Genomic DNA, 17373 nt, shown 5'->3' on the forward strand with positions numbered 1-17373 from the left:
GAATGTCCTACACTAAGACCTCAATAGGTAAAATATTGTACATCACTTTGAATAATATGTGGGTATTAACAGAGATTATTTTTAAAATTGAGTAATATCAGAGGAAAATTTTGAGGTTATAATATTCAGTGGAGAAAAATTTGAATATATAATAGGATTCTAATTTAAATATTTATCAGTAAAAAAGACCTCAAAATATTTTTACTTCTGCATTTATCAGATACAATTGACTATATCTTTCCTCATGCTTCACGTACTGAAAGAGAGATTTAAACCTAATATTGGAGGGGGCAGGGATGATTATATGATTTCTAAGATGCATTTAAACCTGAGATTCTATAATTATGTGATTTAGTTTTGGGGGACAGGGTTCGGAATCTCATCTATGAACTTGTCTGACATAGCTCCATGATCAGGGTCTCAGGCCTTATTAGTTCACCAAGAAAGGAGAAAAGATGCAAGTTTAAAAATGACAACTAGCTCAGCCACTGTGTCTTTGTTCACCCATAAATGGCACCTCTGGATAAGGCCCTTCTCCCAGGCCTTGCAAGAGTGCTACTGCATATCCTTTGTAGGCAAATTCCATGACCTTTCTTAGCTGTGGCTAATTAGACCTCAAGGGTATTTCACCATCATTAGCACATCTTGCCAACAAGCCAATTATTTCATATAACTTAAATGAACTTTGAGAACTTTTATACCATTCATCTTTAATGTTTAATTCCCTCCTTAAGTCTACATGAAGATAAACCATCATGGCAAAAGAGGAAAAAATGTTGGCCATTTATGAATTTAGATATTTGATAACAAATGAACCTAATCTAGAGTTTATATATTTGGTATTGTATAAGTTAAATATTTAGGTGGGTAACTAACTAAATGACTTTTAAATTTTTATTATAATAGTTTGTTTTTTTAATCAATCCACCACTCATGGTGATCATAGTTTTTAAATATTGTTAATGTATGATGAAGGCAGATTCAATTGAATTTTCTGGTGGACTTCAAATACTCCAAAGTGTTTGGACCACATCACCTAAAGACAGAGTTATCTTTACTGAGACAATTTCTAGTCTAGAAGCCAACATTTGTTTGTGTGCTTATCAAGTGCCAGACACATTTAGTCTTTTTATCAACATTGACTCAGATACTATTATTCTCCTTTTTCAACAGGTGAAATAACTAAGAGTAAAGAAGCTATTTGATCTAAGTCAGTTGGCTGTGACCCTTGACTTACATTGACTTAAACAGCAAAGGTAATTCCCTCAAATTCATTGAAGCTCTGAAACCTTGACTATTTGCTATGAAATGAAGATAAGTTGGCTCAAAAAAATGGCTGTGAGACTGAAGACACTACTAGCTCAGTAAATGGCACAAGGTAGGTGTTTAGTGCAGAATATCATCACTGACTATGAAATGGATGACACTTGCCCATGACTGTTAAAATTGTGTTATTTCTATGAGGCTGTACCTATGCCACCCAAATCAATGAATTATTTAAAAGAATGAGAATATGTTTTCATTTTAACCATGCAGCACAAATTTTTTTTGTTCTTACCAAAGTGACTATTTGTAACCTATTTGATACACACACAACACACACTCCACACACATCAGAATTATTAGTTTTGGCATTAGGCAAATATAGACAGTGTTTGTTGCACAGACTTACAGTTTTAACATAAATGTTAAATATGATATTGTGAGATAAAGAAATAGATTTACTTACAAGTGTTGTCATTCACTGATATTTTTCCTTTTGAGCAAATTTACTTCTACTTTATTGTTCAGCACATCACTCTCCCACAAAAAAAAAAAAAGAAAAGATCTCTACTTCTTGACTGCTTGCCAGCTTCTTCTCATGTTGGTAGATTTTCCTCATAGACTTATCCTTTAATCCTTAATAGTATATACTTGAGCAGATAATATTTCTTCTCTAAGGGTTCCAGAAAATATTGCTTCAGTCCCTTCTGAAGAAGGCTGGTGAGAATTACCTTAGTAGCCTCTAGGTGAGGCAAAGCTATCAAAAAGGCCAGTGAATGTGAAGACTGTAGTCTGTGCCCACAAAGGATGCAGGTAATAGGACAGACACTAGAGTGGTTGTACTGCACAAACTCTAAGCAGCCACCTCTTCCAACCTCTAGGCTGAAAAATACGGATATAGTGATAGGCTGTATCACCAGAGATGAAATCAGGCAATGTAGTTTTTCTAAAAATCCAATGTTTTCTCTCTTGCAGACATTAGTGTTTTGGTCTCTGGCTTTCCCTTGCAATGATTATCTCTTAAACATTTTGGAAAATTAATAGAGAATTTATGATAAAAATGTAGTTGCAGTATTATCACAACCAGGTATAATCGACTTGTTCCTTTTGTGAAAAGCATTTCCTTATTTCTCAGAATGCTTTATTTAGTCATTCACCCATTCATTCGCTTTACTCTCCAAACCTTCATTGGTTCCCATACTAATTCAATACTATTTATGAAGGCCCTGATTGGTGTGGAATGGCTTCTACAAGGAAGGATTCAGAAACACGGGCCTGCTCCCAAACACCCCCTTGCCTACTATATGTACAGCCAACATTCTAAAGAAAAAGAGAGAAAAATTTAACAGTGTCAGAGAGATGCACTCAAAGCATGTAGAGAGGCCACAATGTGATGTTCTTTAGAAAAATATAAGCAGAGTAGTGTAAAATTACACATGAAAAATACAAAAAAGTAAGTAGAGGAAAACAGTATAGTTTTATAGGTTTATGGTAATGCTGAAACAACATGTGTTTCTCTTTTTACTTAGCTGTACTTTTTATTTTTTATCATGGTCATACATTAGTATAACTTTTAAAAAGATACTACTTTTAGAAAAATTTTAATAATTTTTTGAATGTTCCAATAGCACTTTTTTCATCTTGATTTTCATTTTTGTGCTCTTAGAATTATGACAATCTCTGAGAAGATTAAGGAGTAAGGAGGTTAAGCCTATTTTCCTATTAAGAGATGTGAATGATTTGATAAATTATAAATAAAGTTCTGTGTAGAGGTTAGTCATTATTACAAGTAATAATAAAAAATTAGTGTTGACTACTTCATGTATGCTAGGGCACTGTGCAAAGCATTATATAAATTATCTCATTCAATATTTTTTAAAATTATATGGGGTTGAAATTTACATGTGTTTTAAATTTCCCTCTTACTTTACAGATAGAAAAGTTGAAGCATGGTTAGGTTGGGCCTTCTATTCTGGACATAGAGTTAATGAGGTGCAAGGACATAGAGTTAGTGAGGAGCAGACATGTAGATATAATCAAGTCTGCCTGGCCACAAGTCTTGATCTTAACCTTGGCCCACATTACCTCACACATAAAGGCTTACCTTGGTTGCCAAGACACCTTCTTCAACATCCACCTTTCAACACAGATTTTAAGAAAACTTTCTCATCCCAAACCATGGGGCATAAAAAACAGATTCAAAGACACTTGGGGATTTGAAATATGTCAGCTTTTCTCTCTGAGAATTTCCCAACAATCTTCTCAAGAGAATTTAGAATTATGAATCTACTTATTCATTTACTTTGTTAAATCAGTTAATAACATTAGTATCCTTGTCCATTTCTAATCTGCCCTAAATTCACTGTTAGTCATATTGTATCTTATATTTAATGCTTATTATTTGCAATCCACTTTCATACTCAATCAGAAAAGAACCTCATGAATGCATTATTTCCTGTGAATATAGAAAAGTTGAGACTTAGAGTGGTTTGACTTTGTCCAGCATGATGTAACTAGTAAATGATAGAACTAGAAGCCAGTTTCCTTTTCAGTGGTCTCTAATGAATTTAAGAGCTGTCTAAAATCTGAACTCTCTGGAAGTGTTGGGCCTTGTTTCACTTCATGCAGAATAATAACACTGTATTTCATATTATATTATAATAAGCGTTCTCTGGTAATTCAAGTACATGGAGGCCAGAATTTGATCTTAAAAAATAAACAATAAAATCTTAAGCATTGAGAATTGAATGGGTTAAAGGGGGAAAAGGAGGTAGAGGAGTTTAAGGAGGGATAAATAGTGATGGAAAGAGACTTGGGGTGGTGAGCACACAGCAGAGTGTACAGATGATGAGTTGTAGAATTGTGCACCTGAAACCTACATAATTTTGTTAATCAGTGTCATCCTGAGAAATTCAATAAAAATTAAAAAATAATTGAATGGGTAATTAGAGATTATCTAATTCATTCTTTTTATTTTGCATATAGAGAAACTGAGACCCAGGGAGGGGAAGGAACATTTCCAAAATTGCACATTCAAATGGTTACAGATTTAAGAATGACACAGTGGAATACTATGCAGCAGAAAGGAAGGAGGAACTCCTACCCTTCACAACACCATGGATGGAACTGGAGAGTGTTATGCTAAGTAAAATAAGCCAGGCAGTGAAAGACAAGTATCATTTGGTCTCACCTAAAAGGGGAACCTAATCAACACAACAAACAAGTGAGCAAAATAGAACCAGACATGGAAATGAAGAACAAACCAACAGTGACCAGAAGTGGGGAGAGGGGAATGATGGGGGACAGGAGGGGAAGGGTCAAGTCAAGGAATATGTATAAAGGACCTATGGACAAAGTCAATGAGAGGGGGGAGGATTGAATGCGGGAGGTGGGGAGTGGGTAGGGCCGGGAAAATTAATGGGGGAAAATGAGAACAACTGTAATTGAACAATATAAAAATAAAATAAATAAAAACACAATCATCAACAAAAAATTTAAAAAGGAAGAAGAAATTACATGTCCTAAATCCTGACCTGTTTATCTTTTCCTACATGGAATAGCTGATATTCTCACTTACTACAGAGCAATTGAAATAAAAGATATTGTTTTGTTTGCCTAATTCATTGATGTAATTACTTCAATGAGCCTCTTTATTTTCCAAGTGAGACCTGCCTTAGGAAATACAGATGCTGAGAGATCATAACCAAATCTATTCTTCTATTTTGTCCATTAGGATTTTCTCATATGAAGAAAAATTGCAAATGTAAAGTTTAATGATACAAAATTTCTTTATGCTCTCCTTTTTCAAACAGATGTAGCCTGTTTCTCCATTTTATTCCCAAACCAAGCCTGTAAATTAAATGGGAATATAATGAGATTCACGCCTTCCATTTGTCCAATCTCTTTGGTAGACCAAGGATGTGGTGCAGCTTTTCACTTACTGTCTTGGAAAGAAATATTAGTACCAAATATTTCCATCAGTCCTTCATACCATGATAACTTTACTCCAGTGATCAGAGACCCACTATGGAAACATATGCTCCTGTAGAGTACATTTCATCTAACTACATATGCAGAAGTGACACACTGTAACAGCTCAGCCCCATACTGTTTCACCTTCAATCTGCTTTCTGACTAGTGAATTACACTGGCAATCTGCCACCCAAGAATGAGTTTTAGCTTAGAACCTATTTCCAGTAATCTCCAGAAAGATTTGGGTATTTACCTTTGCTCAGAGCACATATACCCTGCTAAAGGGTCTCAGGTCACTCAGAGAAAAGATTAGGATACAGATTCACAGCAACTATTTGTCATGACATCACGGAGTTCTTAATCAAGGATACCTGAGGGCTCCTTCATTCAAAAAGCTCTGGATTTGGAAACTATTCCCATCTGGTGGCTGGAAGAGGAGCTGTTATTTGAATTGAATCCTGGTGATTCAATAACCAATTTAGATTCATTTTTAGCATCATCACACTCATCTGTTTAGGTTCACATCACAGAATACCATAGACTGGGTAGCTTGCTCATGAGACACTTATTTTCTCACAGTTCTGGATTTTGAAAGTTCAAGATCAAGGTACCAGCAGAGCTGATTTCTGGTGAGGCCTCTCCTCCTGGCTTGCAGATGGCCAGTTTCTCAGTCTTCCCTGACATGGCCTTTCCTCTGTGCACATGGCGAGAGAGAGCTCTGCTGTTCCTTATAAGGATACCAGCTCTATTGGATTAGGACTACACCCTTAGGATCTCGAGTAGTGCCAGCTATTCCAGTCCCCAGGATCCAAGACTTTCAAACCCCAGTATCAAATATAAGAAAAAATAAACTTTTTAGATGAGTTTTGCCTCAGCCAATTTCTGACAACTTGAGAGATGCTGAGCCACACATACCCAGCTGAGCTGCTCAAGTACTTGACCCACCGAAACCATCTGAAATAATAAAATGATTGATGGTGTTTGAAGCCAATAAATTTGGGAGTGCTTTTTTTGTACTGCAATAATTCTGAAACACCACAGTAATGTAACATAGTAGTATCGGCTCACAGATAGATAGAATAATTGAACAAAACAAAATTAGTGGATCAAAATTTCAGAAAACTATGTACTATGTGGCATAATTTTAATAAAGATAAGGAATATGTAACTGTATACTCTATAACTTAAGGATACATACATGTACAGTTAAACTATTTTTAACTATGATTAATAAAAAAATCAACATTAGGATTACCTCTGGAAAGAGGGAGAGGAATCATATACATAGGCAGTTTCAATATTGATTGTATTCTGGGAATACATTGCATATATTATTGGTATGAATGAAAAACTAATAATAAAATTTTAAAATAAAAATGTTCAAAGTTTTTAATTAGCATAAAAACTCTTAGAAAACATAGATGATGTTGCTACAATACAGTGAAAACAATTCCATCTTCTTTCTAGTTTGTGATGTTCTGGAGGGGCTACATGATGAGAAAAAAAATTTTAAGGTAAGATTGAAAACCAAAATTTGGTTTATATAAAAACACATGATTATTAGGTTTATAATTTGAAGTACTGAAGTTGAATTCAACTTTTAGGGAACACACTGCTGTGCAAAATAATACATCTCTTTACCCAATCTTCAGTGTCATGAAAACAAAATAAGCTTCATCTACTCTTTGAAGAATAGCAAAAAGGCAAATAATAACTGAGGAGGAAAAGCATGAAAATATGTTTACCACTTGGATTAGTATGGTATTCTGTACTCTCACCAACAGCTACAATCTGTTTTCATTGTCGACCATCCCATTCGGGTTGATCCCAACCTCTGAATATATCGAACATCCTGCCTGACAGAACTGTTCCACGATTGTGCATTTAGCCTAATGTGGTATCATCTCCCATCTAAACATCCTGAACTTCAAATGCACAGACATCAAAATGAGAAACAAAAGTAACCTTGAAGGCAAAATGCTTAATTCAAGGCAGCTGCAAAATCCTGTTGTATGCATACAACAACAAACATTAAAATTTTGAAATAAAGAACAAACTGACAATAACCAGAGGGGATGGGAGAGAAGGATGCTGGGGGAAATAGGAGAAGGGCCATCAAAGAGTATGTATGAAATACACAGGGACAAAGCCAAAGTGGGTAAGCTCAAGGGTGGAAGGTGGAGATGGGTGGGGCAGGGAAGTGGTGGGGTGAAAATGGAGACAACTGTCTTTGAATAACAACAAAATAAAGTAAATAAAAACCACTGTTTTAACCTTAGAAATCTGTTCTAAATATTAGCAAAATTGCTTTCTCATTCTTTAAGGTAGAAGCAAATTTTTAAAAGTAGCTTGTTTTTCACAATTCAAAGGAAAAAACTCTTCTAAATCCTCATTTCAATATAAACCATAGAGAACAAGTTAACAGTGACCACAGGGGAGGAAGATGGCGTTAGCGGGGAAAAGCTGAAGAGGCAAGCCAAGAAATAACAATAAGAGACACATGGCATGGAATATGTGGCAGGCATTGACTGTGGGAGGTGGGGGTGGGTGGTATGGGGCAGGGGAGAGCAATGGGGAAAAAATCAGGACAACTCTAACTGCACAATAAAAAATTTACAAGGGGAACTTAGTTTATTTTTTCCTAAAAATGGGAAAAATACCTGTGCCTTTTATTCAACCTTCAGAATTCCTGTATTAGATTGAGTCTAACCTCAAAGGATAATTTGCTCTACTTTTTGATACCTTTGTACAAAAAAAGAAAAGCATCCCAAGAGAATGCATTGAGTTGACTAAGTCATCCATTGTTAGAATGCACTGCCTGTTTGTTGCTTCAGAATTAGTACCAAGTGCATTCAATATGAGTGACACAGTCTCATTCTATTTATAGCTAACTTCTTATACCAGAGTTTTTTCATAGCATTTGTCATTTCTGAATTTCTCAAAGTGTATATTAGAGGATTCAACATGGGAGTGATAACAGTATAAGCCACAGTTAAGAATTTATCAATGGGGAAGTTAGAAACAGGTCTCACATACATAAAAATGCAGGGAACAAAAAAGAGAACAACCACTGTGATATGGGAACCACAGGTAGACAGGGCTTTGCGCCTGCCTTCCAGACTGTGAGTTTTAAGGGAACTTAGGATGACTCCATAGGATATTAGTAGACAAATAAAGATGACCACACAGATTGCTCCACCATTGGCAACCACAGTGAGGCCTAAGATGTAGGTGTCAGTGCAGGCAAGTTGTAATAGTGGGTACATGTCACAGGCAAAGTGGTCAATCACATTGGGGCCACAAAAGGGAAGGTTGTACACAAAGAGAATATGGACCACAGAATGCAAAAAACCTCCAGCCCAGGACACCACCAACAGCAGGATGCAAACCTGTCTATTCATGATGGTTATGTAGTGCAGTGGCTTACAGATGGCCACAAACCGATCATAGGCCATGGCCACCAGAAGGAACACCTCAGCACCTCCAAAAAGGTGTTCCAGAAACAGCTGTCCCATGCAAGCTGAGAAAGAAATTGTCTTTTGACCATAGAGTAAGTCTATGATCAATTTGGGTGAAACGACAGTGGAATACACTGCATCAATGAATGACAGACAGATAAGGAAGAAGTACATGGGGGAGCCGAGGGAGGGGCTGGCAAGGACAGTCACCACAATGAGCAGGTTGCCCCCCATTGTCACAATATAAATGAGCAAAAATATCACAAATAATGCTTTTTGGCCCCCAGGATCCTGAGTGAGGCCCAGGAGGACAAATTCTGTCACATTGTTACTATGTCCCATTTAGTCTTCTCTAAAGCCTGTTTCTGGAATGAGAGGTCAGGAGAAGGGACCTGTAATGAAACCATAAACAAATATGAATACATCCATTACATTTTGGAGCACATCTTCATTTTTGTATCTTCTACAGAGGGTTACACACAGTAAACGTTTGGTGAAGATCTATGATTTCTTCTTCCTAATAGCCTATTGCACTTTCCCTTGACAATTCTGTTTCTCCTCAGATGATTTTGTTTGGGCTACAAGTCAGAGATTTCTCCTCTAAGTCTTAGTGGATTGGTGACAGAGAAAAGTATCAAAGGCCCCAAATCCAGTTGTGTCTTTAATAGAGCCCTATTTAAACTGTCAGTCCTGGGCACGCAAGTCAGCAATGACTTACTTTCTGGTGGTGGCAAAAAAACATCTCTCAATAAATTGTCATGAAGTCAGTCCTCTGAGTTTGTAGTATTTGTAGTGAGAACCATTAAAATAAAATTTATGTAGCACCAAAAATAATGTCTCTTTTGGAATAACTCACTTAATACTATGATGATTTGCTACAGGTATGCAGTCCTTTATACCTCAAAGGATGCTCAGTCTTCATGGATCTCTCATGAAATTTCCACAGACAGGACTGTATCCAACAATGACATAATTAGCGCATTGTTCCCTGAAGCAACTACTTAGTTGGATTCTGTGGCTGTCAGCAATTTTTCTGTCCTTCTTTTTTTACTATCAGCTTTTTAAGAAGTTGCAATTCTCTCCATGTAATCTTTGTCTATCCTACAACTCTTAAACCGGAGACACTAGATACTCACCAAATATTTCTGAACTTCACTGACTCGTGACTGTCATGAACTCTTATGTTACCAGTGGGTATTATTTTTTTTTCAAAAATCTCGGTGAGGCTGAGGTATTGAGGAAAGACAATGTAGAAACTGAAAAGAGAGCTAGAAGACAATGAGACATGATTATATTTCTAATTCTTCCAAGGTACCAAGAGTGCTCAGAAATGGAGCTTCGGTGCCCAGGTTACAAAAGGACTCCCAAGGTTCTTGCTTGTTTTGATAGTCACTGCAATGAGAAAGTTCCCTGTCAGTGTCACAAGGTAAAAGATCAAGAAGACCACAAATATTGCTTTCTCCTTTCCTGTATCCTGTGTCAACCCAAACAAAATGAATTCAATCACACTGTTATTCATTGTTATGCTGGTGGCTGTAGATAAGATGGAGTAGACCAAGGTTTGATCTGCAGAAAGAAGAAGAGTCAACTTGAGATCAGTGACTAAACTCTAAATTTTTTATTTCTGCTCCATCCTGTTACCTCCTACTGCCTTTAATTCCCTATGAATCTTTGTAAATCTGCAGATGTCCAAGACCCTCCCAGATCTATCTGTTGTTCAGAAACTCACTACATTGGACCAAACCTTTTGCATTTGGCATATGCCTATTAATATGCATAAAGCAATTTTTTGTCAGAAAATAGAAAAAGATCAATAAAGAAACTGCTATTACAGCCAGGTTCTCAAGCTTCAGGAAGAAATCTTGGAAAAGTAAGTTTCTTCCCAGCTAAAAGCCAAGAAGCTCAGGTTATCAGGTTTGAATACATTGGTATTGGTGAAATGCAAATTTTTGAGGCATACAAAACATGAAAATAGATTTTATTAAGATTTATCCAGCACCTAAGAGAAAACTACCACTCTGATTTATTTAACAAAAGTTAGTCATCATTTGTTTCTAAACTTAGTCCAACCAGAATTTGAGCTGATCTGTAGTGAAGTGCCTACCTTCTTCAAGATGTCCAAATTACTCTGAAGACATCTGCCTTTCTATTCCTTGCACTTAGAAACTCAGTGAGAAGCATACAAGTGGCCCCAACAAAATGCAGACTGCCTGCAGGCACACCAAATGTGATGGGACAGTGGCTCTGACATGTCACTTCCTTTCTGACAGAAGGATCAGGTACTCGCTTTCAATCACTTTCTGTGGGGCAAAGAGAAATTAAAATCTCCTCTCAGTCTCACTAGGACCATCTACTGTCAATATCGTTGTTAAGACTTTATATTTCAGAGAAGTTTTAGGTTCACAGAAAAACTGAGAGCAAGCTACAGAGATTATCCATACAGTCTCTGCCTCCACACATGCATGGCACCCCACACACCACTATCCACATCCTCCACCACAGTGGTGCACCTGCGATAATGGTGAACCTGCAGTGACGCATCATAATTACCCCAAATCCATAGTTTCCCTTAGGGCTCACTCATGGTGATAGATGTTATGAGTTGGGATAAATGTGTGATGATACGGCTCCATCATTATAAAAACCTACAGAGTATTTTCACTGTCTTAAAACAGAGTTATTTTTATATTCACAACACAGAGAATGTAATCCCTTTCACGTACCATCCAATACTCAATAAATAATATCTCACACAATTTAGAAGAAACTAACAATTTGAGTGAGATGTCTATGTGAGTTTTTAATGTGGGAATGATTAACTCATACATATGAGACAGCCGGCATGTTCCATAAATGTCAGTATTACAAAAAGCCAATCCTAGAATTCTGAAATGAATCCTCACATGGGCCCTCTCTATTTCTAAACAGAAAGAAAAGGCTCAATTTCAGATATGTCCTCTTCTCACCCCTTTTGTCCTCTCCCTCTTTTTACCTCCTTGTCACCCCTTGAAAAGAAAAAGTTTTGAAAATACAATGAATCCTAAATATAATGAAATGGTTACTATGGTTTTCAAATGCAATGACTGAAATACTCACTATGGCTGTCAGAGCCCTCTAACTCTTGCCAACACCCTCTTCTCTACTAGTTCTTCTTGGTGCTTCTGTTTGTGCATGTTCCAGCCAAGCCTGACACTGCCCAGAGCATCTGACCTCAGAATTTCCCATATCTCACAACAGCTAGATGACCTTCTTCAGATACAACCTCCCTCCCCATAGCTACCTGTATACAGAGTACCCAGTTGAAATGCCATCTCCTCAGCAGAGCCATCTCCTCAGCAGAGTCTGCCATCTCCTCAGCAGAGTCTTACCAGTCAAATCACTTTCTTGCTCATGGCCTTCCAATGTTAAAGTGTGTGTGTGTGTGTGTGTGTGTGTGTGTGTGTGTGTGGAATCATGCATTCTTCATTGCAGCCCTCCCCTCATGTTTTTGTTCGTATCTTTTGTTCATTGGATATCACCGTATCCCACAAGGCAAGTTCATGTTGTCTTATTTTGTGTACTTCAGGCTGAGCTGACAGGCAGAGGTTAGCAGACAGTAGTGAGAGAGGAGCCAGGGTCAAAACTCGAGACTTGGGGCTCCATGGCAATTTGCTAACAGTCTACCTCACCCTGTAGTGCAAAGCAGAAGACTTCAACCACCAGGCAGAGCATTTCAAACCCACAAACCTTAAACAGGTAGAGGAGAAACCACTGCTGTGTGTGGTATGTATCCTGATGACCCAATGGATGTAAACTTGAGGATGGAGCAAAGAAATCAGCATTTTATATGTATATTCAGTAACTAATAGTGAGGAAGATAGGATAGAGAGGTTAGAGAGTGATGACAGGAATCAAAGCCAAAGGAGGAAAATGTGCACATGGGGAAAAGAAGGAAGAGGAATCAAGGGCTCATTCAAGGCAAAACCCACAGTACAAGGTGAGCACAAACCATGTTGGGGATAAAGCACAATTACTTAGTCCTAGGGTTTCAGTAGACAATTTCATTTCCATTTGTTCCATGCCCCATGTTGTCCCATCCTCCATCCCAACAAAGAAGTTGTGATTTTTCTCTGGAAGCAGCAGTCACGGTGGGTCTTGTACAGCCAATGTTGGTATCATTAATACTAGAAGAATCAGCATTATAGTATTATAGAATCACATTATTGATCATTAGTATTGATACATACTGATTTGTATATTATTAATATCCACCTCCATTCTTTTCCTGGCCCTAAGACCTGCAGGTATATGATACTATGCCACTGCTCCCTTCAGTGTACCCCCCTTTTCCAGTAAGAATCAGACCTCAGACAGCGCTGCATCAACCAGAGGCCTGTGGCAGCTGGGGGGCTCTAATGATCAGAATCTCTCAGCACTGTGGGGAATATTGTCCTGGAACGTCAACTTTTTCAGGAGACAGACCTGGATGATGGCAACTTTCTGAAACCCAGTCCTGAGTGGGAGGCAAGAAAAAAGAAAACAGTTCAGTGTGGCTTGAAGACCTTTGTCATTGAAACAAGGAGGCAATATCCAAAAGGGAGCTCACAGTTCTCACTCTGGTAGCTCTGATTCACCTTCACATGTGTGTGCAACATGTAAACTGCACAATATACAGGGACCCACTTGGCTGTCTGTTGCAGGACCTATGGGGAGGGGAGAAACTCTGTGGATGGCCAACCTGTCCACAATGTCTCCATAAGACTCACCAAAAGGGTCTGGAATACCAGCAGAAAGTTTCTTACAATTTTCTAGAGTAAAAACAAAATGTCCCCACTAGTATACCCAATATTCTGTGGTAAAAACATCTCTAAGGCCAGTCCTGTTACACCAAACATTCCCCTGCAGGGCATGCATATTAAAGAATTCTGGTTTCCTTCATCAGATATTTATAGCAATTTCATAAAAGTTCAGAAATGCCAGCCTCAGGAGAGACAAGCACTCCACCCAACCCACCCAAGCCTGACCAATTTGCTCAGCCAGCTACTTAGCCCAGTTAATACAGGATCACAGCAAAGCATGGGGCCAATTTATCCCAAACAAGGTTATCAATAGGCAGAGTTTGCCCTCAGAGTCCTCCTCCCCTCCCAGTCTGCCCTAAGGGACACCATCCCTTTCAGTTACCATGTGCTCCACCCAGTACCCTGCTCTGAGGGAAAATCATGTTTTTTAAGTCATACTTAGGCCTAGACTTCTAAAATTTACCAAAGGCTCTGTGTTTTAAGTGAAATCTTTTCTAATGGCAGACAAAGCTCAGAGCCCAGGTGAAGGTTCAGGCAGATGGGATATCATTGAATTAGAGCTCCATCCTTTTCTTTCTGTGACCTAAGGCAAGCTTTGTCTCCTAGTTTCCTATACTAGAAAATGTGATCATTAGATATAATCATTATTACAAATCACAATGATATTGATAAAACACAATATAATTACAATGGAAACTACTACTTAAAGTTTCTATAATTTCTAAAATAATGTGAAGTCAGTGAATCAGTAAGTAAAGAAAGTATCATTTATATACAATGAGATACACCAATTTGAAGCGTATAGCAAATGGGTTTTGAGAAATGGATATACACAAGTAATGTCTCCACATGGTAGGAGTTTATCAACTTTATTCTGTTCATAAAATGAGATTTTAATTTTTTTGTCTTCTCTTCATATTCATATATTTTGCCTCTGCTCTTCATTACTTGGTTTTATTTTTATTTTTTATTAACCAATGTTTTTCTCTAGCAGAATGCTTGTAGTTCCTAACTTTCTATTTTATTACTTAAGTATATTGAGGTAACATTGGATAATAAAATTATGTAAGTGACAAGAGTCCATTTCTATGATACATCACCTATATATTGCATTGTGTATCCCACATATGAGTGAAATCATATGATTCTTAACTTCTTCTCTCTGACTTATTTCACTTAGCCTGGTATTCTCCAAGCCCATTCATGTTGTCACAAATGGCTGTATTTCATCTTTTCATTTGGCTTTATTATACACTTCCTCCTGGGGATATGAGGGCAGTCTGTTCCTAGCCTCACCCAAGCTCCTAGTGGCTTCATGGCAATCTTTGGAGTTCCATGGCTTGTAGATGCATCACCCCAGTCTCTGCCTCCATCTTCACATGGCATGTGTGCTTGTGTGTCCCTAACCAAATTTCCCCTTTTTATGAAGACACAAGTCATATTGGATTAGGGCTTCCCCAATGACCTTACCTTAATATGATGGTAACATTCACAGCCACTGGGGTTAGGACTTCAACATCTTTTGGGAGGATGCAATTCAACCCACAGCAAACCCTAGGATTAGAGAAATCTTCTGAGGGAAAACATACTGTATGGTTGAAGCTCTCCAAATTTCCTCCAAAAGACTTGCTGTTGCCCCTGCCCTCCCTCAGCACCCTCCACCTGTGAAGCCCAGATTCCCATGTCCTACCAATGCCCAGATTCAACTAATGCTCCCAGGAGAAAAGCAGTCACATAATTCGACTTTTTGAAGGTCTTCTCTCTGAAGCCTATGCCTTTCACTTAGGTTGTCTCCAGTAGCCCATACAGGTGATCTGTCTATCGTATTTGGCTTTCTAGGTGTTCATGACAAGAGAATTTTTGGCCACAAGTTATTTAACCTCACCCAGGAGCAGAAGTTCACTTACATATTTTATTATTTATTCAAAAAATAGTTATTAACCACACACTATGGCCAGACGCTATTTTAGGCATTGTGGGTCTAATGGTAAATCTTTTCCAAAAAGACACAAATCCCTACCTTCAACCATATTCTAGTATATACACAAAAAAATGAATTCAAAACTATTTGACATGTTAGGGGATGATACTACCTAAGGAGAAAAATTAAGCAGAGATGGAAGAATAGGACATACAGAATGTTAGTAGGTGGGAATTGCTCAACTATGAGTTAGTCAGAAAACTCATTATTGAGAAGACACATTTTAACAATAAACCAAAGAATATGAGGAGGTAAGCCATACATATTCCAGAGGACAGATAATGAAGACACAGAAAACAACTGTGAAGCTCCTCAGGCAGGAGCATGCCGATGTCATGTAAAAGGTTGTCAGGGACAATGTTTTCTATGTCACATTGGATCAAACAATTGTTAGAGTGGAGCAGCAGTAGACACAAGCTGGAAATGATGGACGTGTACTCAAAAATTCATGGATATGAAACTGAGAGATTTTGAAAGGATTTGAATCATAGGTAATGACCAGGTCTAGGGTACAACCATGGGGGAAGCAGCTGAGACAGATTAGAGGACAAGTTGGTCATAAATTGACATACCAAAATTTCATACTATAAATTCAACCATTTACTTTAAATTGCTTTCAAAGTTTTACCCTAACAACATACTTTTGAATATGTCTTCTCATGTATTATTTTTAATAATGTCATCAAAACAAATGTCCATGGTTTGGTGGGATCAGGGGTGGGAAGTGGGGATTTCTGGGTTGGGGGAAATTAATGGGGGGAGAATGGACACAACTGTAGTTGAACAACAATACAAAAAAGAAAGAAAGTTAAAAAAGCTTCAAAAAGTCAGAACATATTAGCTTATGTTCAGAGAGAATACAATTTAAATACTCCAAGTATATTAAAGTGATCTGATTCTCAGCAAATCCATTTTTCCTTAGTTATTGATCAAAGAGAGAAAGACAGAGGGTTTTTCAGAGCATGAGAAATGTCAAGGGGTAATTTCACATCTAGTACAAATGGCTTGATCATTAAAAACTTCCATTAGTGACTGAAGTATCATAAAAAACATTTCCAGGGGACTAAAGAACATAAAATAAGAATATTTTCAAAATTATTAACTATTGTCAAAGAGCCTTCCACTTGGATTGTTTCATTATTTAATGGAAATACTTTTATTACAGAACAATATATTTATAATAATATCTCCATCAAATTTACATAGATTACAAGGTGAAAAGAATACCCTTCAAAAATTCATAATTTTCCAGCTCCACACTCCAAAAGTAACTGTTAATTGCTTGCATATTGTTCCAGATTTTTCAGGGTCACATATATCTCTTTTTATGTCAAAACCTGGATCATGTTCCATCATTTCTAAAATTATAGCAATACAGCATAGATTTCTAATAAAATTTTAAAATGGAGTATTGTCTGGTTTATTTGGTTAGATTTATGATAGATATTTATTACTAATTTGGGAAAGTATTTTTGTATACTTTTTCTTCTTACGTTTCACCTATTTGAATTATGCATATCTTTTGTCAGTTTGTTTTGTAATGTCTTTGTTTTAAACTCTAGCTTTTTTTCATTTTATACAGTCAAATTTATCAACTTTTCCCCTTTCTAGTTTAGTGAGTTGTCATCTTTATTCTCTCTCATAATATTTCTGTGCCTTTTACTGTTAATGTCAAATGACCCAAAATTTATGTCAGTATGAGGTTTGAGATACTTGTCTTCTTTCTAATTAATCATCAGTCCTTCAGTGAATCAATAACACTTTCAAATCACCCTGGCTGATGTGGCTCAGTGGATTGACTGCTGGCCTGTGAACCAAGGGGTTGCTAGTTCAATTCCCAGTCAGGGCATATGCCTGGGTTTTGGGCCAGGTCCCCAGTAGGGAGCATGCAAAAGGCAACCACACATTGATGTTTCTCTCC

General features: G+C 37.4%; 1 protein-coding gene across 1 annotated transcript; it reads right to left on the reverse strand.

Annotated features, from left to right (window-relative positions):
- Positions 1-8087: 8087 nt before the first annotated feature.
- Positions 8088-9038, reverse strand: LOC123832460 (olfactory receptor 4A5-like). The gene has a single exon (XM_045860105.1). The coding sequence runs from the start codon at positions 9033-9035 to the stop codon at positions 8088-8090; it is 948 nt and encodes a 315-aa protein (XP_045716061.1). The 5' UTR covers positions 9036-9038.
- Between the last annotated feature and the right edge of the window lie 8335 nt (positions 9039-17373).

Source organism: Phyllostomus hastatus, unplaced genomic scaffold, assembly GCF_019186645.2.
Source record: "Phyllostomus hastatus isolate PE091 unplaced genomic scaffold, TTU_PhHast_1.1 phas_scaffold_190, whole genome shotgun sequence".
In the NCBI taxonomy this organism is placed as follows: domain Eukaryota; kingdom Metazoa; phylum Chordata; class Mammalia; order Chiroptera; family Phyllostomidae; genus Phyllostomus; species Phyllostomus hastatus.